This window comes from Castor canadensis, chromosome 4 (genome assembly GCF_047511655.1).
Source record: "Castor canadensis chromosome 4, mCasCan1.hap1v2, whole genome shotgun sequence".
Classification (NCBI taxonomy): domain Eukaryota; kingdom Metazoa; phylum Chordata; class Mammalia; order Rodentia; family Castoridae; genus Castor; species Castor canadensis.
The window spans coordinates 96,079,271-96,104,656 of NC_133389.1; the positions used below are offsets into that span (position 1 = coordinate 96,079,271).

Here is a 25,386-nt window from a genome sequence, read left to right on the forward strand (position 1 = left end):
ATGTGAATAAAAGAATAAAAAGAAAAAAGAAAACACCGTGGCACAAAAGAAACCTTGAAATACGCTGCTTGGTGTTGTGCGGATGTTAGTGCTTCTAAGTCTCATTCAACAAAAGCAAGAGTATGACTACATGTTATGTACCTGGATTTATGTGAAAATCTGTATTTTACATAGTAGAGAAAATAAGAAAAATCAAGTTACTTGAAAATGTTTATTAATTCTGTAGATTTCATTCTTTTGGTGTTGAGAACATGACTTTAGAACGTGGTATTTCAGATATAGAAACTCTACCCTCAGCGCAGCTCCCAGGATCTTTGTACCCCTCCCCCTTTCCAGAGTGACATTGCAAAGTACAAAACTTGTTTGCATTTGAGACTAATTTTTTACTTATTTAACTGCTTAATTTTATTTTAAAACCCTTTTTCATTTGTCAGTGTCTCATTACATTCTTTGGTAAAATTTTTTCACATATGCATTAAGAGTCTTAATTTTTATAACATGTTCCCAAAATTTTAAACACCCAACTTTCATCTGAAATTTTGCATAATGTTCAATTAACATTTTTTGAGCATTCTAAGAAATTTGGGTAAATTTCTTAATTTTTATTTTATCATTTTACATTTACTCACAAGTATACATTGTGCCACCCCTCCCCCCTGTTTCTGTGCCAAACCTGTTCCACCCTTTGTTTTCTGACTTTGTTGATGAGAAAACATAAGAGATAATAAAGATATAGAGTTTTTGCTAGTTTGAGATAAAGTTAGCTATACAGAGAAATTCTTAGCATTGCTTCCATGCACATGTGTATTACAACCCACACTGGTTCATCTTTACCAGACCTCTTCACTACTTCCTAGTGTGCCTCCCATAGTGGCCTCTGCCAGTTTAAGATTACTTTATCTCCTCTACAGATGAACTTTGTGCCAAATCATGGCATTGGTGTTCTCATATAGTAATATACTGAAGCTGGGCAGAGGGTTGTGCCTATAGTCCTCACTACTCAAGGGGCTCTGGCAGGAGGATTTCAAGCCCAGGAGTTTCAGACCAGCCTGAGCAACATAGCAATACCCTGTCTAATCATGGTAATGATAATTATGATAATAATAAATACTGTAGTATAACACCATAAGTAGGATTTTATCCACAAATGAAATGAGGAAGTATATGTTCAAATAATTTGTACAAACAATTACAAATTATAAATGGTAGGAATAAAATGAGGTGTTATTTTATTATTTTATAATGGCAATGCCATGATCATTTTAATTCAGTGGAGGAGTAGAAATGCTTTCTTCTATTTTCTCATACACAAGACAGTAGCAAGCTTTTAATAAGAAGGTCAAAATATTACTTGAACAAGTGTAAATAATACACTTTTACACATAGTAATACAGTTACTACACTCACCCACACCTTTGACCTCATAATCAGTCTCTGTACAGTGACAGACATATTATTGAAGAATATTAATGTCATTCTTAATGTCAGCTTCTCATTTTTGTGGTGATTACAAGATACTATAAATGTATTTAGTATACTACTAAAGATCCATTACTGGACATGATCTAGCTTTTGCTTGGTCCAGACTTGAACCAAGAACCTCCTACCATTACCTCACACAAAGCTGGGGTACAGGTGTGCGCCATCATGCCCAGATCATTTGATAGGTTTGAGTTGTTTTTGTTTCTCTTTTTTGAGACAAAATCTCACTATGTAGCTTAGGCTGGCCTGGAATTTGCAATCTTCCTTCCTTCCTCAGCCTCCCTAGCCCTGGGATTATAGTTGTCTGACACCAAGCTCTTCATCATTTGATATTCTTATAAAATAAACTCAGAAATCAAGAACACTTTAAAATTCTTTAAGAACTAAATTTTCTTAAAAATAAAGTAAAATTGAACTGCTTGGTTATATAATCCTTATTCTCTGTCCAAATTTGACTATGACTTTTTACGTTGCCAGGTGTTAATCTGAATTGTTTTCTTCAAAGATCCTAAGTAAGAATCATAAATTTATGTCTGATGTGTTGAGTACACTTGATTCAATTCTATAAAAATGTGTCATGGTATCTAATTTTAAAATGTTACATCATTAAATATTAAATAGCACTGATATGATTAAGATAGATTAATTTTATTTTCATTTTAGGAACATTTAATTACAATGATTTCCTAATTTTTGAGAAGGACTAATGTGGCAAAGTAAAAAAAGTAATGACTTGTTCAATGAACTCTGACCAACAGTTTTTTTAGGAAAGCTAAATGTTAATGGGATATTTCAATGGAACAGATGAAATAAGAATTAACAAAATGGGTTGTTCAAAGTGATTTATTTTAAGAAATATGTTGAAATACAAAAGAAAGATTGAAATATTGTTTTTCCACAAAATTATCCGTGAAAGGAAAGTTGTTACGTTTGGATGGTTTAAGTTAGAAATGATTAAACATAAAATTCCATGTAGTCCCCTGTGCAGAAATGGCATTGAAGTATTAAATGATGAATAAATATGAAAGAAATGAAATCTCTGGTGATGAAAAACTTTTCCCATTTGGGTGTTATCCTAGAAATGTTATTGAAAACAGATCAGAAAGGCCTGAGACATTTTTAGATTGAGAAGACAGATTCTACTTATATCAATTCATTACAAGCATCAACTAAAAAGAACACTCATGAAATTATTATTAAGTAACATGGTGGATGTAATTGAATATATAAAAGTAGGCTATCACATTAGAAACAGTTATTACAATTCTATAGCTAAAGGTGGAAAGAAAAATGGTGTGTGTGCTGTAATACCAGTAGAAAGCTCCCAGAATAAATGACCAATTCCAAAACTGTTTTTTAAGCACACAAAATGGGGAGGGGGTGAATCTCAGAGCTTAGTAGCATACAGGGAAAATAACAAGATGGCTAACTGAATGTTTAGCATAAAGTAAGAATAAGCAATAAGGAATTTTTCTATTTGCCTCCCCTCTGCCAAGAAGAGGCCTTCACTAATTCTTGGTATTCCCAGGTACAAGGTAATTAGAGCTGAAATTGTGATGGACACATTTGGTGTATCAGGCTGCAATTATGAATGCACGTTAAATCTGTACAAATGGGAGGCAACAATAGGATATCAGATGCTATTGCAAGGTTTCAAGAGTCTGACTGTCCTTATAAGTAAAATATATACCTCCAACCCTCTAAAAATATTCAGTTTATTTCCAGTGACCACACACATGCTTTAAGATAATGATGTTAGTCACTTCTTTAATTAATACTCTGATTCATTGGGAGATGAATCTGATATGCTGATGCTATCTCCTTTCTGGTATTTCAGCATAGTCCTTGTTCTAGTTGTAAGAGTTCTTAATGATCCACATCTATCCACCAAAAGGTGAAATCAAAATTTTCCAGAACCAAACAATTTATAGCTAATAAATAGACCTTATGTTACTGTCAGTTTTTCTTCTGAATTACTACCAGTTAGCCTTTCTCAAAATTTAGGAAGCATACTTTCAAAAGATTTTTAAAATAATTTTGTTTTAAAACAAAACAAAACAAAAGCTGAGCATGGTGGTGCACACCTATCATCCCTGCACTTGTGATGCTAAGATAGAAGGATCTCAGGTTCAAAAGCAGCCTGGACTCCACAGTGAGATCCTGTCTCAAAAATAAAAAAGTAATTAAAATATGTGTATATATGTATTTGAGAAAGACTAGATTTGGAATGAATTAAAGAATTTTTCCATCCTACATAAATGTTAATAAATAACAAAATACCGGATTCAGTTAGCTTTTATAGAAACACATCTCATGCAGAAACATCTGAAAGCTTATGACAAAACATCTCCATTAACATGTATTTCTTTTCTAATCTGAGAGTTAGATTACTTCTCTTTGACTCAAAGTGAAAAGGTTTATGAAGACACTGATCTAAAAATTGATTCAAGAACGAGATATAAGTAGCTTCAACAAATCTAAAGTGCTATAAAATGTTCCAGTGACATTTTACATCACATAGAAAACTGCAGTTTTGGGTTTGTTATAAGTATTTTTATATATTTGATCAACATACAACTATGAGGTATTTTATTTTCAATTTGTATTGCTTTTTATATCCTTTCATAAGTATCTAAGAATATCTTTGCCTATAATTATGCTTAATTATGATTTACTTAAAGGTAGAGCTTATCTATTATTCATCTTTACATATGCTCATTTCTTGAGCCGTATCTGGTACATAGTGTATATAACATGAAATAATGTTTTCTGTTGGACGGTTGAGTAAGTGGATGGATGAATGAAGGTATGGAGGAGGAAAAGATGAACGTGTGTGACTATACTTACATGTATACACAAGTGACAAGTACAAGTACTATAGTCTATGAAGTATATATATAGTACCATTCATAGGAACATACTTACAGCTAGTTACCAGAAAGTCATTGGAAAGGAATGTCTGGGGGTTGTGTTGTTGCCAGTTGGTGGACTTTTAAGAAGTGTTCTGACCTAATTAATGGATGAATACCTTGAAGGATCAAGCATATTGAGCATATATAAGTTATACTCATTAAATGGTGTAAACATCAATTCAGTTCTTGTTCCAGGATATAGCAAACTAAGAATTTAGGGAGAGAGTGGGGGAGGGGGGCGGGGGGAGAAATGACCCTTACAATGTATGCACATGTGAATAAATGACTAATAAAAAAATACTCCTATACAGATGAAAATTTTTTTTTGGTAGTACTGCGGTTTGAAGTCAGGTCTTTGTGCATACCTAGAAGGGTCTCTACCACTTGAGCTATGCCTCCAACCCTCTCTTCTCTAGCTATTTTTGAGATAGGGTCTTGCTTTTTGTCTATACTGGACTGAACTGCTGTGATTTTCCTAATTTAGGCTCCCTACCATAGCTGGAATGACAGGGGCACACTACCAGGACAAGGTTTTTTCCCTTGAGATGGGGTCTTGTGATCTTTTTTTTTTTTTTAACCTTTTCCAGAGTGGTCTGGAACTGCAATCCTCTCTCTACCTCCCTGGTAATCCAGATGACAGGTACATATCTCTGAATTTAGCTATAGTTAAGATGGGATCTCACAAACATTTTACCCAAGCTGGCCTGAACCTGATCCTGAATTCCACCTCCCAAGTAGCTAAGATTATAGGTATGAGCCAATTCACCTGACCATTGCAATTATTTTAATACATAAACATAAAAGTTCTACATATTAATGGGCTAATGTGATATTTCAATACTTTACATTATGCAATGTTTACATCAAGTTAAACGTATCTGTCTCCTCAAATATATATCATTTCTTCATGGTAAAAACTTGCAAAATCCTTTCTTCTAGCTTTTTGAAGTATATAGTACAGTACATTACTGTTATCTGTAACTTATATAATTTTTGTCCTTTAATAAGTAGTGCTACTTACACTCTCAAGCCATGAACTGGAGTTTAAAATGAAATAGAAAAACATTATATCTGTACTGCCTTTTTTCCCACAATATGACTATCATATGAATGCTAGAACAAGTTGCAACCCGTTACCTGGGATGGTAAAGGACGGATATTGATGTGACAGTTTTCTTGGTCTTTACTGCTCTAAAATATACGCACATTTTACATTTGTGCTTTGAAAATATGCCAAGGGGCAGAAAGCAAATCCGGGACATGAAATGACCTGACTGAAAATGTAGACACCACAGGCAGCTGAAGTTGAATTGCTCAATACTCCTGCTGAAAACTTGTGATTTGTTTGAAATCAACTCATGACAACTTCATTGGGCTCTACCCAGCTATGCTGTATGGGGCCACGGAGTTGCTGATCTGCATGGAGATTTGCTATTCCTGACAGCAGGACCCATGAAGAGTACATGGTGTAGTTTTCTTTCTATAAGGCCAACAAAGGTAAGAATTCAAAACCTTCATTAGCCCTTACAATATAAAGGGATAATTTCTACTTATTAAAACCCATGACACATACAGAACTTAGTTATTTTTCTCTCAAATCATCAACAAAGTTTTTTCTATGACGTGTGCATTTCCTTCTGTGGTCCTCACTGTAACAACTTGGAAAATGATGCTGAGATTTTAATAAACCACTTAGATTGTTATAATCACAAGTCCAAGGAAAATGAGGAAATGTTTCATTTGGATCATCCTTTTAGTAAATGTCTCTTTGGTACTAATACATTCACTTTTGATCCTTTTAGACTTTTACACACTACTTTCAAAAGTTCATAAAGCCAGTGTTCTTGTGCTTTTTTTTGCAGTAACTGAGGGAGGACTCCATGACCTTTCTTTCTCCATTCACTCAATGGAATCTGAGATGGGCATAATTGACTCCAGTTTCCTTTCATTAGATGTTTCTGTCACTGTCATTGCACTGCTACCCTTTTGTTTTTGAGACATTTTGCCTCATTTTCAATAGCAAGTCCTTCCCACTTTTTGAAAGATCTTCATGTAATTTTTCATTTTTAGACTCCTAAAAGCTAAAATCATACCACTTTCTGTTAACTTCAGACTGGCCAATTAAAATGGCCTTAAGATTTTACTTTTTTTTTTAAGTGTTTATTATATTGAAGACCATATTCTGGTGATTTATATATTACATTTTTAATCCTCAAAATAATCATAAGCAATAGATGCTGTTAGTATTTTCACACTAAGATGAATAAAGAGGCACAGAGGAGAAAAGTGAGCACACAAAATGTGCAATCCTCAGATATGAGCTCTATTCTCTTTTTTGTGCCCTGCTTATCAACAATCATGTTAGCCATTTTTAATTGAAAAATTTTGCCTTCTTTTTTAAAAATTCTTTTCATATTCCTATGTTTAGATTTTTTTTTTATTGTTGTGCTGGGTATGGGTACATTGTAGCATTTACAAATGTTCTTACAATGTATGTCTTCTTTTATATTGCAAATTGGGATTCATTATAAAATCTGTTTTTCCAAAGTTATGGGCTCTTTCCCTAGCAGGTCACCAAATCATTGAGACCTTCCTAACACCATGACACTTCACATTTCAAGTCTTACCAGTGTTCCCCTTCTCTTATCTGTTCTTAGCTAAGAATACCAGTTCCTGGGAAAGTACTTCATAGTTCAGTATATTGTCCACTATTCCACAAGCACCATATTTATAACATAATTATAGGCATTAATTTAGCGTCTGTGAAGATAAGAAGCTATGATTGAGATAAGAAGAAATACGGGGTATCACTGCCATACTCAAAACAGTGCACAAACAATAAACATTAGCAATAATAGAGGCTTAAGCAATAACATACCACTATAGAAAACATTCCATACAGTGTAATGGAATGTTACAAACTCTACTGTTATTTCCTTTCCTCTTAGGTACAATCACCATTTATCTTGCAGTTATCAAATGCCCAAAACACCAGCCATATTTCTTCTTGACTCATTCATTTCCTCAAATAGACTCAGAAGCCCACAAGTGCAGGGGCTATAGCCATATTTCTCCTACAGAGAAAATGTAGGAGAAATAATAATGGGGTATAGAAGAAATAATAATTTTATTATTAAAAGAGAATATAAAAATAAAAACCACAGGTGACAAACATAAGGCAGAAGAAATCAAAGTATCCTTTTTTAGTAAAATTATGTATTAAAATTGTCTAGTTTCTTATGTAGAAAATTTAATGCAAATTCCAGAACATTCAGGAAACACCCCACTATAGTTTTAGAAAATGTCATAAAGACAATCAAAATCATAGTACAATAAATCATTTTTCTATTTTTTCTGACTCTTCATTCTGTGAAAATTTATTAGCAAAATAATCTGTGATGTTATAATAATTGAATGATTATTTCACCATAAGCTGCCATATGGCACAATACAAAGACTCTCACTTTGTAGCCAAGTGCATTAGCATATAACACATGGAGAATGTGTGCTGGTTGTTGGGATAAAATAGGTGAATCAGACATAGACTCTTACTTGAAGAAATTTTCAATCTGCTGGAAAGAAACAGACACATAAATTTAAAAGGGCTATGGAGTATAACGGGTTGCATTCCCAGGCCAATTTCATAGAAATATATTTCATGTCCAAAATCACATGCAGAACAAAGGTCAATTCCCACCACAAGCATGGACCATCATAGAGTAAAGCAAGAAATGTAAATGCACATACACACAGCCACAGATGACATAAAAAAAAGAATAATGTTTTGGAAAACTATATTCCCCCAAAAGATAAAACAAAAACAGATCCTCCCCATGTACATTTAACCAAGGAGATAGAGAGAGAGAGGGAGAGAGAGAGAGAGAGAGAGAGAGAGAGAGAGAGAGAGAAAATGCTCACAGCAAGGTATTTTTATCATTTGTTTGAAATGAAGAGTAAAACATAAAATCTAAGAGTGTTATCTTGTTATAGCTTCTTTTGGGCAAGAAACAATAACATATATTATAAGAACTGTCCTGGAGTTTTGCCATATTTTCATTTTCAAAGCAATGAGTGCCTAAATTGATATATTTTCGGGAGCAATATAATATTTGAGCTAGGTCTTGATTTGGTTCTTTCTTTTCAGAATATTTTAATCATTTTTAAAAACTTATTTTTCCTTCTGTTTTTGAAAGAGAATATGAATTAAACAGAAGTTATATTTTAAAAAAATCAATATTATCCACATTCCAACAATAACATATATCCATTGTTACCACTTTTTTACTTTCTTCAAGACTTTTCTTTGTGTATGTACATGCATACTATACATAGACATACATATAGTCCTTTCTACATGTGTGCTTCAATATCTGTGTATGTTTGCATACTTTGTAGAAATTGTACCATATGTTTATGTACTGTATTTTAGCTCAATAATTTCATAAGACACTTATTCTTGCTTATGCATTTATTATACTCTTTTATTTTATTTTCATGATGGGAATTTCTTTCCTTATTTAGTCACATGCTCTCAAGGTTTTTATTCAGATATCATCTCAGACAGTCTTTTCCCTACTCACACTAACATAAAAATTTAAATTACTCTCAAATTTCTACATTCCTCTTTCCTGCTTTATTTTTCTCATAGTTATGACAACACAACAATATTAACATAAATAACAAAAGCTATTTTTTGGTAGTACTGGGGTTTAATCTCAGGACTTTGTGCTTGTGAGGCAGAAGGTCTACTGTTTGAGGCACACCTCTGGCCCTTTTTGTTCTGGTTGTTTTAGAGATAGGGTCTCCTTTTATCCCATGCTGACCTGGACTGTGATCTTCCTATTTCAGGATTCCTGGTATAGCTGGGATGACAAATGCAGGACAAAATGCCCAGAACTTTTTTAGTTGAGATGTTTTCTCACAAACTTTTTTGTATGAACTGGCCTAGAACCACAATCCTCCTATATCAGCCTCCCAAGTAGCTAGGATTACAAGCATGAGCCATGGTGCCTGCCTTAACAAATTTTACACACTTATTTTATTTTCTGTCCTTTTCCACTTAGATTTTTGGTTCCATGAAATCAAATAGTTTAGTCTGTTTTGTTCACATCTTTTAGTGCTTAAGATACTGTCTGATACATAATAGCTTAATATTTGTTGATGAATATGTATGAGAAAAGAAGATAGGCAGCATTTTTGTCATCTCACAAAGAAAAGCAAAGGATGTACATCTCTCCTATTAAGTATTACTAGTCTACTTGTATACCTATATATAATCTGGTACATTATTTTGAAAGTATTGGAGAAATAAATCATAAGGTCATACAAAAAATAGAAATATCTATTTGTGACCCAAGAATTTTATTATTTTCTTAGTTACTCCATAATGTTAAAAATAAGACTTCTATTATTATTTGTTTTTGTTTCTAATGGGAATCTTTGATTTTTCTCTTATGTCTTCGTGGCTCTTTTTAGAGAAACTTTGGAAGAATTTGTATATAGAGATGACTATGATTTGATTTTAAGACTGTATCCAAAATCTTTATAGAAAGTACATCTGAATACATCATGCCTTACATTTTTGTAGTTTATTAATGAACAATTAGTCTAAACCCAATACTTTAAAGATAAGAAATGTGAACACTAAGAGATAATATTATTTGTATCAAAAGAGAGTTTGATTCATAAAGTTTATAACTTTAATTATAATCTGATAATTCCAGTTCTAAGTGTTAATCCTAGATCTGATCTGATAATTCCAGTTCTAAGTGTTAATCCTAGAAAACTAAAATGATATGAGTACAAAATACATTTATGTGTAGAAGTCACTATCCTAGGAAAAACAATAAAAACAATAAAACCAGCTTAATTATTTAATGAGATGGGGTTAGGTAAATAAAGTAGGAAAAAAACAGACAATGGAGTACTGGTCAATTATTAAGAATAAACGTATCTAATTACATTCATTACAGCATAATGAAGTTCATACTAAATTATCAAGTGAACAAAATAAGAATGAGTATGACATATATTCTCTGCAAAAAGATTTGCATTATGAAAGTGACTGAACAGAAACAAAATAATAGTGACAAATGTGAGTATTTTTTAAAATATTAGAATAGTGTTTTTTATTTCTAAAATATATGATCTAATAAAGTAATAAAATGAAAATGTATTTAATATTGCTTTGACGAGTTCTCTTATTCTAGTCTGAGAGAGAAAGGTTTAGATAATTTTCTATCAGTGTATCAAAATGAAGAAAATGTTGGGTTAGGTGTATTTAGGCATATAGAGAATCCTGAGTCATTTCTTGAAAGAATTAACATCATGAAAAAAAGTCAGTTGAAACCTGAAGTTTTCAACTGCAGCAAATATGAATTTTCACATTTTTCCTATAATGCTACAATCTCAGCCAAGAATTGCTTTCAAAACATTGAAGCTAGAGTTTGGGATGCCCAAGAATTCTTCAAGTTAACTAAAATAAAAATGTATATCATAGGGTGATATCACCAAGATTTAAAATAAAAACTTACTTATAAGTATGTAGACATAGTCATGATGAAAGCCAAGCAGAAATAAAGTACCTAGTCACACTAAGCACACATTTCCATACCAGTCTCATTTGTCTCCACACAACATGTCTCTCTCTGTAAGTTTTTATATGCATACCCTACAATCATCAATCTAATGAAGAGGAAAGGGAGGCTTAGAGAGGCCTATAGACTCTGCCAATAGTAGCTACAGCTATACTTATGTAAATTCAACTAAGTCTAACCCCAAACACTGTTCCTTCCGCTTACTTGTAGAATTAATGGAACTTCTTTACTGTGATCCCTTTAATAGTAAAGACACTAAAACACTAGTGAATAAGTGAATTTCTTTTTTCTGTAGGGCTGTCAATACAGGAGACAGTTGTGAACAGAGTAAGAATTTAAATCTATATTTAAAATGTCAAAATCAGGAGGTCTAGTTTTAAAGGGAAGAGTTCCTGATCTCTTCATTGTCCTCTATGACCTCCACTCATGAGCACCCAAGCACTGGGAATTTATGCCCGGAAGTTTATAAACACATTTCAATATATCCCTAGTTTTTGGTGTTACAGGTATGCAAGAGCACTGAATATTGTGCCTCTGAGAATAGTTAACCAAAAAGAGACTGTGGAAATTTGGAAAATACAATTAGAATATTATGTTCTTAATGGAGTAGCCACAAATAGTCTTTCCAGCCAAAATGCATATGGTGACTATATTCAATTGCCAGGGAAACCATAACAAACTGCCAGAGACTAGTAAGTATTAACAGCAGAAACTTATTTTGTCATAGTTCTTACAGCTAGAAGTTTAAGACCAAAATTATAGCAAGTTTGGTTTCTTCTGACTAGTAAATAATCTGTTTATCCCTTGTCTTCACATGATCCTCCCTCTGTGTGTCTGTGTCCTAATGGCCTCTTCTTTTGAGAGTACTAGTCCTTTGGATTGGAAACCTTAACTTAAGTTAATCATTTCTTTAAAGTCCTCATCTCCAAATGTAGTTACATTCAGAGAAACTGAGGATTAGATTTTCACCATGTGAATTTGGGTGATTGACAATTCAACCCAAATCACTTATCCTCTGGACTCCTCAATTCATATACTTCTTGAATGTAAAATAAATTTACCCTATAACAACAGCCCATAGAAACTTAAACCATTTCAAAAAGTGGAAATTGGAAAGAACAAAGGGTCATAAGTCTAAAATTCGGCAGGGCAAAATCTATTAGGTTATAAGGCTGCCAGTGTTTATGCTGGGATAATTGCTTGGAGGCATGAGACACACCGAATCTCTTCACAAGGAATGACTGTTTGACTACATCCTTGTCATCCTCTCACTAACATCCTCTCAGTTTCTCTCTCTCTCTCTCTCTCTCTCTCTCTCTCTCTCTAATTTGATTATTTTGGAATTTTCCATCTTTAAATTGTACTTCAGTTTTACTTAACAATTCCTTTAATTCATCCCTCTTTATTTCACATTTTACTATAAGTAGCATGAAGATATCAGGCCGTGCATTCACCATTTTACTGAGAAATCTCACTGAAATATCAAGTTGATCACCTGGAAGTTCTACCTTTGACAAAACACTGGATCACATTTCAGACTACTTCTTTGACATTTCCTAACAAGGATCACCTTTTCTTAAGTTTCTGATAGCACAGAATACATTTTCATCTGTAATGGAATGCAATGTTGAATTCCACAGAAACACCTTTAATGTCCATACTTTTACCAATAATTTCCTCCAGCAATCTAGGTTTTTTTCTAACATGTTTTGAAACTCTGAAATTTCCTATATATTACTCAGTTCTAAAGAAATTTCCACATTTAAAGGTAAGTCTCATGGAAACACTCCAGTTCCTGACACCATAATCTGTATTTATTTCCTATGGTTTCAACAATAAAATAGTAACGAGTAGGTAACAACCAACAGACATTTATTTTCTTACAGACTGCAAGTCTGAGAACAAGGTATCATCATTTCTTCTGAGGCTTCTCCCCTTAGCTTATGGATACCCACTTTCTGGCCTATGATCACATGATCCCGTTTGCACATGCAATGTGTCTGATGTCTCTTTCTGCCTTTGTTCTAATCTATTCTTCATGTAAGGACAATGGTCAGATTGGATTAATGTTTACTCTAACTCCATTAAATCACCCCTTTAAAAGCTTTATCTCCACAAACAAATGCAGTTTCATTCTGAATTATTCTGGATGGTTGCTCCTCAACCCATCTTGCCGTGTGGCAGCTCCGCTTTTTTCTTGTGTGTGTGTGTGTGTGTGTGTGTGTGTGTGTGTGTGTGTGTGTCTGAGGTTTGAATGCAGGACTTTATGCTGTCAAAGTAAGCACTCTACTGCTTTTGAGCCATGCCTCCAGTCCATTTTGTCCTGGCTATTTGGGAGATGGGGGTCTCTCAAACTATTGCCAAACGAGCCTCAATAATTGATCCTCCCAAAACTCAGCTTCTGTGTAGCCTGGTACACAGCCAGCTCTACTTCGAAGACCCCAAGGAGACCCATCTCCAAGGCTATAAGCTCAAGTGCTGCTCTCTTGGCTATGAAGACTTCAGTGCAGCCCACTAAAATTTAGTTGTGTGTCCCATGTGATCTTTGAGATAAAATAGCAAATAATTAGACCGTTAGGGCTTCCATGCATGAATTTGGGGAAGAGAGGAATGATTCAGCCTATACTGTAACAAAATTTTATGCATACCTTTTCTCACTGAAATTTGATTGTTTTCCTGTACAATCAATTTAGCATAGTTCAACCAAAATTTATTAAGTTGCCATGTGCTTACACACATAAAATGTTGATACCTCAGTTGAGACTGCTGAAATAAGAAGAGTAACTAGAAAAAAAAAGGTAAGAGAGGTGTTGGGTTCAGTGAACTATTTGAGGAAAGACACCTAGGTGTGAAATGCAGGAAACTGTGTGTGTACATCTGTGTTCATGTTGGATGATAGCATGGGTAAAGGAGGTAGAATAATTATAAACATTTCTTTATTATTTGAGGCTGAATGCACTGTGGATATTCCTAGGAAGTACTGTCAAGGAGGTAGTTATAAAACAACTTAAATCCAAAATAAATGAAAGAGCAACCCTAAGGAGAAATTTTAGAATTAGGAAGTCATGGCCAACTTGCTGCTGAGTTCAGTAATCCTTCATTTGATTAATAACTTTTTAATTTACAGTAAAAATATTCAACAATATTGTCAAAATAATACAATTAGAATTTTTAAATACAGTTTTAAAATCCAATATACCTACTTTAATAAATATCAATAGTCCTTCCAAATAATGTTTTTAAAATACTAGACTTGATTCTATCTTCTTAGCTTCTCTTTGAAGTTTTCTTTATTGTTCCATACATACTAATATTTGAAAATGGCCATCAAGAAACATAAGTGAAAGCTTTCAAACAACAAATCTGTTCCTTACATTGAGAGATAAAGCAATAAAATTTCTATGTGGAAAAAACTGTCATCCTCATAGATCTGAATACTTCACAGACTTTCCAAATATGTGTAAGTTTTGTTCAACTCAAATTGTTTTTCACTTTATGAAGAAAAATGTACTACCAATGCACTACTAAAGCAAGAACCATATTTTATACTTAAATCAATTTTTGTTTCCTGTAAAGGTTTTTAGATGAAATAGTATATACTAACTTCTTATTAAAGATACATGACCACTGCCAATTGAGTCAAGGCTAAAAGCTGTGTTTCCCAAAATATCTCCTTGTGAGGAGAATCAATCATCAGAAAGATATACTGAGGGCTTCAGCATCCTGACCACTTTGTATTGTATGTGATAATAAACACATCATATTAAATTTTATTAACATTTATGTACATGTTAGTACTGAATTAATTATAAATAACTGAATAATAACTTGGATTTTTCTCATATGTTTCTAGAGACATGAGACATATCTCCTAGACAAATCTGGGAGACACAAGGGTGAAATCTGTGTCTGATCTATCATAACACCTAAAAATGAACCTTTAATAAAGAATGAAAGAATAGTAGTCTCGAATGTATGTCTTTCTTATTATAAATATCTGTTTCTAGGACTGGAGATGAAGCTCAGTGTTAGAACACTGGTGTGGTATGCACAAGACCCTTGGTTCCATTTGCAGCACCACAAGAATACAAACAAATATTTATTTGTCTTCTATGACAAATAAAAATGTCTTCCCCTTGTTTTTACCTATTGTTTCTCCTTGATTAATTTATACTCAAACATTGAGAAAGGAAACTACATTGGTCTCTATTTTTTTACCTTGTGGTTTCTGTTTATACAGAGATTTCAAAACATCTCTCATAATAGCCATCTAATTGTAAAATCCAGTAAGTCATATAAAATTCTTATCCTATTTGAACTTTTAGGAGCTGATATCTTTGGCATTCTCTATCCTTCACTCTGGAGAAATCTACTGTGATAAATTTCCAATTTCTATTTCTTCTCATTTACTTTTGTTGATTCCTTCTTCACACAGTATCAGAACTTTGGTATTTCCTAGGATTTCAACCTTAGCCCTCTGTCCTTTTTGTAAACCCACTCTCATGACACGGCATAAAATCCACCTCATAAATTGGCTCCCAATATACCACATGGTCTGTTTTCTGTCCTTAACAGTTTTTACCTTTGGCTTTCAGACTTAGTCCCCTTTGTGCTATTCTTGCCTTGAAAAAAATTTTAGTCAACTTCCCAGTATAAAACTACTATAATTTCTTTTCAAAATACTATTAAAATTTCACTTCACCACTTGGAATCATTAATTGACCTCTAGTCAGTTGTTTTCCCACATATTTTGATTATATTTCTATAGCATTGCTTATCAAATACTATTTCAATTTTTTAAAAGTCATTTGTCCTCCCAAAATGAATTTGAAATTCTTCAACAGCATTATGAATTAGATTTATCATAGTATAAAGAGAGTAATGAAGCTTAGAGTTGTATAACCTGGGCATGTACTTTAGAATCAAATGAGTGTGATGATTGTCAGATATCTACCAATTCCTAGCATGTGATTACACGAGGTAATTCTGAAGTACAGATAACAACAACAATAATAATCTAACACTACACATAAAATATGTGATGTACTCAACATAGTACTTGCCACAGGTATCTGCTCAGTCCATATTTTAGCAGTTATTAATTCTTCTAACTTGATGCAATAACTTACTCTATGAGTTAGTTAATGAATTAATGAATGAATGATAAGAGAACATAGTTTCTTTTATATTCTTTTATGACTTAAGTAAATGTTTGAAGAATATAAGGATTGCATCTTTTATCAGAACAAATTAAGGAGCATGGTAAACCAAGGTACAGTCAACCGTGGTTTTCCATAAGGAAAATGCAAATAGAGATAGAGACACTGGTACATAAAACAAAGAGGTATTCTCTAAATTGCTACTTAACATATTTTTCCTGACTATGTTTATCAAGTAGGTTGACTTTCATTTTACTCATGATATTTGGCTAGATTAGAAAGTAGCAGAGAGTATTATTGTGGGCTGCTATTCCTATGAGAGATTCTTATTCGGGTAACACAAAGCATTCTCTTGACAGGAAGTAATCCTGAGACCCATCTGTGGGGAAGTGGAAAAGTGGGCCTGCCATGGATGTGTATTTTGCTTAGAACAGTGAAACAGCAACAATGTAAATAAAAAGTGGAGTCCAGAGCAGGTATTACAGGTATTACACAAATAAACTTTTGGCCAAGGATTGTCATGGATTTCTTAACTGTGAAATAGCAATGGATCACTCTTCTCTCTACATTTCCCTTCAGTCACACTACCCAGTTCAAACCCTATCCTCGGGCTTTCCACTACCTGCTAATAGGTACCACCTTCAAAACCAAATCAAAACAGCTTTGGTGCAAGCTGCTACTTCACATCTCTGGAGCTCATTATAAACAATAATACAGATTGGGTAATGAAATGCTTGAATTTTAATCCAATTGCGCTTTAAATATTTACTAGTAGGCCAACTGTACCTCTAGTGAGGTTGCAATCAGGTGTCAATCAGAGTTGCTGTTATGACAGATGTTAAGGAAGATGCCAGACAGGACCTATCTCCAAAGCTCAAATGTATGTTGCAAAAATAATTTACGATGTGATCACAATGTATGAGGAAAAAGGATTTTAGTTTTCATGGATATTAAAAGCACCACCAATTGAATTAAGAAAGAATGATTTCAACTGAGAAGAAATTAAATTTCTAGAAATGTTTTAGCATGAACCTATTTCCTCTGTTAGAATATCTTTTTGATTAGGTTAGAACCATTTTCGGTAAAATTTTAGTGAACAAAGTAGTGTATTATTGCATCATGTTGAAATGGAAAAATCAGTTACTAATTAAAAGTCATCATCCAAATATAGTATTGAGCAGTAGAGTCTTAAAATACCTGTTTCTATAGTTCTGTTATTAAAAGCTTCTATTCTAGCAAATGTATTTTTATTAGACAGTTCCACTAGCTTTTTTCATTCCCTCTGTTGTATTTCCAGACACTCCAGCAGTCTGTGGTGCACACACTTATTGGTGAGCGAAGCAAAGGTTAAGTGTGTATGACACAGATGAGCCCCGAGATTAAGTATAGACTGTGAAATGCATGTGGATGTTCATGATTTAAACCAATGAACTGTGGCCTGAAATGATGTCACATGAAGCGCAGCAGTAAGTGGAAGGTTAAACCTACTTGCATCTCGGCTCATTAAACGCAGTTAAAGAGCAAATCCCCTCATTCTGACAGTAGTGATCACAAGGGTTCTCTTTCTGGTCACAGCGCTGACTTTTAAACCCCATAGAGCATCTGCAGAATTTCAGTAAAATACAGCTAAATAAAGCATCTAACTTTTTTTCTTTTTGGCAAATATGCTTCAAATTTATTTTATACAGAGATAATAACATATGAATAAAATGTTTCCAGATATGCTCCTTTCTCTCTCATTCACACTCATCACATGCTATTCTGACAAGGTGGGGAGCAGGACGCAGACATGGATCATAGCAGGTATCACCTCTCTGATTACACAGTGTTAAAACAAAACGTAATACAGTGACTACATAATCCAAATGGTTTTCTTTCAAGTTGACCACTATGGACAATCAGATAATTGAGAGGGGGAAAAATTAAATTCCAGTTGTTCTCTGGAACATTCAGAATATCCAATGCTTCCCCTAGGTGTTTACAAACCCAGACTCAATCCAATGCATTCTACAGGAGCCAGAGGCTTAATTGGTGTACATAATATAATATGGTTAGCCTGAAATAAACATAAAATAGCATTATACATTGGGAAAGATACCTCAAGCTCTTTGGAAAAATGATGGCCACAAGTACCAAGGATTCATAAAAGATGGTTAACTCTAGACTTCACATCACTGAATAAGGTCAATAAAATTAGAACATTTTCCCCAGCATTTCCAAGTTCAAAGATTTGTGAATGTCTGAAATGGTATGATGCTAAGAACTGAATGAGTGCTTCCTCATGACATCATTAGCATATTGATGGAGAAGGAGATACAATAGCACAAGCCAATGAGGGATAGTACTTGATCAGAGATGTCCATGAAACACTCATTTAGCACGTATGTCCCCAAGAAAGGAGAGCAATGGATAGGGATTCGATGTTTATACAAAGCCTGCCCACACCTTTACAGAATACTCACAGACACACAGGTACATTTGTCTCAGGGTCCAGCTGGCATGTGCCCCCATTGTAACAGTAGCCATCACATAACTGACAGCTAGAAGCTATCTTTCCATTAGTGCAGCTGCAGCAACAAAGAAAATACAACCCATTGTCACCACCATCATTACTGTTGAAAGCTGACACAAAAGCTCTGCAGAGGAGAATATGCATCATCTGGGAATAATGGAGTCTCTGGCTAAAAGTAAGTTTTCAGGAAGACAGAATTGCTGAAGACTTCCTTTTTTTTTTGTCAGAATGATGAGAAATAAAATTCTTACTTTGGTAATTTTCAAATTTCCAACCCATTCCCTTAATATAAAAATTTTAGCTAGCCATGTATATGTGCAAAAAAAATTCTATAATATCTGTCACACTTCGGGAAGATATTAGCCTCAGTGTCTTGTTCCTTTTTCAAATAACTAGGATTTGGTGACATATGTGTGAATTACAAGCCACATGATCTAATATTCCGGAGAAAACAACTTCAACTTTTCCTTTTAAAGTGTAGGAATTTTAGATTCCACATTTGTAAGAAAGTATGAGGTCACCCTTTGGTTATTTTATCTGGCTGCTTCTCTTTGAATATGTAGTATAATTAATGTCAATGTTAAACACTTTCATTTAACCCAAAAAAAATGGAGAGAGTCATAGAAAATAAACAATAATTTTATAATATGAGCAACATGGGATCAAACTAATGAAAAATTTACCAAAAGCATTCTAATTTACAATAATATTACATGTTTGGAATGAGAATAAATTGTATTGTTCCACTGGAATATCAGGTCTACCAATAATAGTTAAAAATAGTTAACTTTCTTTTTGTATATTTTTGAACAAACAAACAACAAAATACACTGGGCAGTGAAAACTGTCAGGGGAACAGAGAAATGTGCATTTAACATTTCAAATCACCAAGAAAACTGCTCTGTTAACCTGGAAAGTGTGATACTAGAGTTATAAACACCTAAGCCAATACCAAAACTACCACAGATGGTACTGGTAATTGTCATCACACAATTTCACTTGTATTAGGTTCTATGAAACTATCAATAGCATCATAATAAATCTGGACATTACCGTGACAAAGGAATCAGCCTGAAATATGATTGATTGACCAGTTCAGTCTTTCCCATGATTGATGTCCATAGCAGTACATCCATTATGATGTTATTCCCAATGATAGGTAAGTAAAATGCTTGAATATAATTGCTTAGCAATCCTGTTGTTCATAATTTTGTGCTTATCTATTTGATCTTATATGTGTTTTTGGCAGCTGGGAATGAGCTGAGCTACTCATAACTTTTACAGGTATTTAATTTGAAGATATTTAAAAAACCCTAGGTTTAAATATCATATTTCTTTACAAGATGAATGGGAGAGGTGAATTAATTATGTGTGAGATGTGAAACTGTGATGTGTGAAAATAGAACCAGACATGTGGAAGGGGATACGATCTAACATTTCTAAGATTTAACCGGGAATATCACATTCTTCATAGTCTGCATAGGCAATGTAATATGGGAGCAAAGAGAGTCAAGTTATGATCAATGCTTTCGCCATCTAATATGTTACATAGATCTGAGGGACATTTTCTCATCCTTCCTGTCCAGCTTCCTTGAAAATAAGAAAGATAATTTCTTGTTCTATCAAAGGGACAACATGAAATGGGAAGATTAGCTCATGACACACTAAAGGATTTTCAGCAAAATGATAACTATATACCATAGTTCTTTTCTAAAATAGAAATAACAGCTATATCTGATTTTTTAAAAACTTGTTTCTACAGCTATGAAAGATTTTGAAGTTCTGGGTTTTGTTTGAACCCAACATTGAAGAGACAAGTTTGTAGATATTTTAAATGTAAAATTTAAATCAGTCAAATCATTATATGCCTCAAAGAGTACTCCTAATATTTTAATGGAAGTATTTCTAATAAATACTTTTTATTACCTTTTTAGAACCATGAATGGTTCACAAATATACTGTTTGTGATATATCAGAAACCTATTTATCAATCGTCCAATGCACACAAGTAATTCTCATGAAAATTGAGTACAAAAGAGTATTACTTAGGTTATTCAAGATTATGATCAAGTCTTTCTTCAACAATATTCACATCAATTTCCAAAAGAAAGGAAAATATGCATTTAGCTGTGCCTTAAACACAATACTTATTAAAGTAATAGAGTACCTACTCTTATTGACAGTTTTTAGGTTGTGCATTAGAAACATAACTTCCTATTTGTGATCAAAAGTGTACATGTTTTAGATTTCCTGCTTAAGTAAAAAATTTTTACTCAAATTCTGTTGAAATTTTATTGTAGTGTCTATTATTTACCTATGAAACAGAAATTCCAATATCACTATAAATTTTGTTTTAATTCTAACATGAAAGGCCTCAGATAATTGAAAAGAAATTCTAATCATATAACTAACATATTTCAGAATACCAAAACTACTTTGTTTGGGTTGTCATGCTCAAATGTTATAAGTTTATCTGATAAATTGAGGACTGTTATCCTCCTGGTTTTCATGTCCCACTATACATTCATTGTTAGTAACTCTATTTACCTATTCTTACATACATGTTTCCAAAAGAAATCTTTTAAAAGGTAAGAACTATAAAGTTTGACTTCAGTAGCCTGCTCAGGGTATGAGGCCCTGGTGTTTCTGTTTAGAAAAGCTGATTTCTCCTGTTTATCAGGCAGTATTGGAGGCCTTAAGACCTGCCCTTCCTGTTTTATAATGACACTTTCGTATAGAATTGTAAGCAAGGTATATGCTTTTCCATGAGCTTTTCAGCACAACTGCAAAATAAACTTCAGTTCATGACCATGATTCTCTCTGCAGTGGAACAGAGTTGTGAAGATGATTGCACAGCCAATTCTGGCAAGTCTGCCTGGATATGAAGAAATAAAGAAAATGTACATCCCCAAACTGAATAAAGCTCTGTCATGCTAAAGTTTCATCACAAAGAACTGTTGACTTAATGCAAAAACATGACATATGAAAGTGTGTTTTGCTTTTTATAAAGGCATATATTTATATATTAGTCATATTTTCAATTACTTAAAAATAATGTACCTTCAAGTAACTCAACTTTATGGTTTGAAAAACTGTCATTTACACTGATCCCATTAATCATATGTACAGTAAATTCTAAAATGAGAGTAAATTAAAAAAAAGACGTCAATGTTGTCTGTAATAAAATTTTATTGTGCCTTGTTTGGCAGCGTGACATAACTTGTCTGGTCCCCTCGGGAGGACTCAGTGGAAGTGTGGCATGGACACTTTATAGCATGTTTTTCCACCTCATACTTTCATTTATTATACTCCCAAGCAAGATGAAACAAAATCCAGTCCTTAATAAGCCATTCTTGAAGAAGGCTGATAACGGTAATTAGGAGTGAGGATTGATCTTTAACATCTGTGGCATAAAGTTACCTTGATAGAAATTAAATGGCAGTACTTTGTAGCACTGTGTTCTGGTTCCCATTTACCCTGTCTTAATGCCAAAAGTTAAAAGGAAATGTAACAAGTCAAACTTTGACATTTTTGTGTTAGTTACTTGCCAGAGCACATTATTCCTTCTCATTATTTTGGAGCAGGACATCCAAAGTTAGTTTACAAAAAAACAAGTAAATATTTATTTTCATTAAGCAGGTATTTTGCTCTTCCCCTAATGATAAATTTACAACAACAGAAATGCTAGCCCTATCACTCTGCTAATATTGATCAAACAAATAAAAGCCTGAAATATTTTAATTGAACAATATTACATATAGTTTTTTTGAAATAATGTTGCATTTCACTATTACTTATTTTTAGGTATAGGTTATATATGGAAAAGTCTGTCATTAAGTGAAAGATTTTCATGGTTCTCAGATATTCATAACAGATATGGAATAAGTGTGAGTTTAACTGAAATGAATTGAATTTCGTGTCTAGCCCTAAAAATGCAATGGTTGCCCATACAGAATTTTAGAGTAAAACAATGACATTGTTTTCACAATTTATTGCTGAATTGCTATGTCCCTTTGGGTGCAAATGTGTTCATAAATTAAGCTGGATGTCTACTTACTTGCAAAATATATCTTCATTGTCTTTATTTATAATGCAGTGCCCTCCATGGCACCTGATACATTTGTCAACCTCACATTTTGGTCCTTCGTAGCGTGTTGGACAGACACATTCAACACTTCCATCATCCCCAATGGAACATGATTCAGAATTCACACAGTACTGGTGACAAACATCTAGGAAGAAGACACAACCAAACCACGCAGTTATGTTATGAGATATTTTTCTTTAGTTATAATTATAAATTCTACTATTTGATTTAATATTGTAAATGGTCAATCAATAGACTAATTTACAAAAGTATCTTGTACTAATATGCAAAGTAGCCTTCTACAATAATAATATTGATTTCTCTTTTTATCTGTTAGGCTTCATTTCATCTCACTCGATGGAGAAGGATTGTATTGACATCTTGTTAACTGACAAACCCTTTTGATTTTGACTTATAAAGCTTCAGTTAAGAAGATTCCTTAGCTTTACTTCTAATGAAAAACATAACTATGGGTTGAAGTGAGCAGAAACTTTCCAGATTTCCTTAGATGTCAACTAACTTTTCCCCTCCTCAGACCTCTTCTCATCTCTAGCACAGGGTAGTGCATGTTGAGAAAAGGACTCCTACCTCTGCACCAGCCCTCAAGCTCTCTGTATTAAGGACTAGAACAAGCACCTAGACTTTCCAAATGCTTGGACAGAGGTATATCTGTCATGGGACTCCAAGAGTAAAGCAAGTGACCCTTCTGGATGGGAACTGATAAGAGAAATCTAGACTATTGCTCTTCTCCAAGGTAAAAGCTAACCAACCCATCAACCAGATGGGAAATTTCTCTATAATCTCAGCCTCTTGATTTAAAAGATATATTTTGTTCATCATCACAAACAATTTTTTCAATAATGGAATATTTTCCCCAAGCAATTCTATACCTCTTGAACATGTATAATACACCAAAGGACTTTCAATAATATAATAACCATTCTAAATTTAGAGCTAGACATTCAGCTTCAGGATTTTGAAAAGCAGACATATCTATGTGTGTGTGTGTTTAGATGAATATATTATAATTTCCTAAATTTAAAATATTTAAATTCATAATAAAAATAAACTTAAAGAGCTGAATGAATAGATCCCAGATTCTGTATTTAGAAAAATACAGAAGCAGCAATTTCCTTTTAGATATTTAAATGTGAAGCAAAGTTAAATAATATTACCTGAGATAAAAATTACAATTTAGAAACTTTACCCTGCTGTATGACAATTAAGTTGGGTGAGGAAAATTAAAACATCACTTATAATTCTCATGTTTGCATGTTTACTAGTCCTTTATTAAATCAGACACAAATTAACTTTATTGACAAGCTTGCTTCACACGTATGGAAATTTATTTCAAGCATTCATATGTATGGAAATTTATTTCAAGCATTCTTATTCTGGCTGCTGCATTATGCCAAGTATCCTCGTTTAGTTTCCATGTTTACACCTATTAATATGAGTTTGGACCACATGTAAAAAAAGTAGCAATTTCAAAAGGTTGGAAACTTGGAGATCTAAGAATTAAGTCATTGTTACTATCTATACAATATGGGTGGATATGTAGCTTTTCCCAGCATGGCAGGTATAGATAGATATACAACACAAATTCCATGCAAATCTATGGAGAGTGCATTAGGAGCAGCATCTGTGGTCATCTAATATAGCCTCTCATTCAATGCAGAAATCTCTGAAACAACCTCCATTAGGCAGAATGCTAGAGGCTTTTTATTGACTGAGAGTATTCTGTTATAAGCACTCTAAAATTTCATCTATTGATCATGGTTCAGCTACCTGCAAGGACATAGAAGTCTCCTAGAGTATCTTTGCATGGTTGCCATGGTAGATAATTCATCAAAGCCATATAGGAGAATCATATGCAAATTCCATTGCTTTTCCCAGATACCCACTCTTAGATTAGAATTCAAAGGTATGGAATGGGGCCTTGGTGATACCCATGGCACTCACCAAGGAACCAAAATTTTGGAAGTAGGGAAAGAAACAATGATCTAGGGAAAAAGTACAGATTGGCCAAGAGCCTATTTTAAATGTATTTGACTTAATTGAAAGTCAAGTTTATTTCTTGACTAACATTAATAGCACAAACAAAAAAATGTGATTTTTAACCTAAACATTTGAACTACATTCCTTTTAGGATGAAACCTCTGAGAAGAACTGAGAGACTAGGAAAAAAATTAGCTTAGGCTAATTTTAGTTGGTAGAGTGCCTGTCTAGCAATTACAAGGTCCTGAGTTCAAACTCCAGTACTAGAAAAAATTGGTCTAATATTCTGAAGGTTGATAACATCTCAGAACCACACTGCTGCACTGAATAACTTCCACTTCACTTAGAGTGATAAAAGAAAGCGTGGAAAAGTTATCTACAATATGCTAATTATAAGACATTTTGATGCACAAATTAAATATGTCTTTGATTAAGCTTTAAAAGATGCAAGAATGCATACAATTCATGAGTAAGCAAGGAAATAAAATTAGCACATCAATGAATACCATTAACTAGCCACCAAATTGACAATAAGACTACAGAACAAACTCTCATCAACTATTAGTGGTTGGTTCAACCAACCTAGAGAAGAGTCAACACTATCAAATTAAATTTGAACACGCCCATACCTTATAAACTA

At 33.4% G+C, this 25,386-nt stretch overlaps 1 protein-coding gene across 5 annotated transcripts in view; it reads right to left on the reverse strand.

Moving 5' to 3' along the window:
• Lrp1b (LDL receptor related protein 1B) overlaps nucleotides 1–25,386 on the reverse strand; it is a 1,877,349-nt gene that overhangs the window by 18,899 nt on the left and 1,833,064 nt on the right. For 3 of the 5 annotated variants that reach the window (XM_074070662.1, XM_074070660.1, XM_074070659.1), the window contains 3 exons: nucleotides 22,719–22,893; nucleotides 18,612–18,716; nucleotides 17,638–17,751 (listed from right to left, as the gene is read on the reverse strand). In XM_074070662.1, coding sequence (XP_073926763.1) covers nucleotides 17,638–17,751; nucleotides 18,612–18,716; nucleotides 22,719–22,893 — 394 coding nt within the window. The remainder of the gene's footprint in view (nucleotides 1–17,637; nucleotides 17,752–18,611; nucleotides 18,717–22,718; nucleotides 22,894–25,386) is intronic. The other 2 variants (XM_074070663.1, XM_074070661.1) reach the window with 1 other exon arrangement.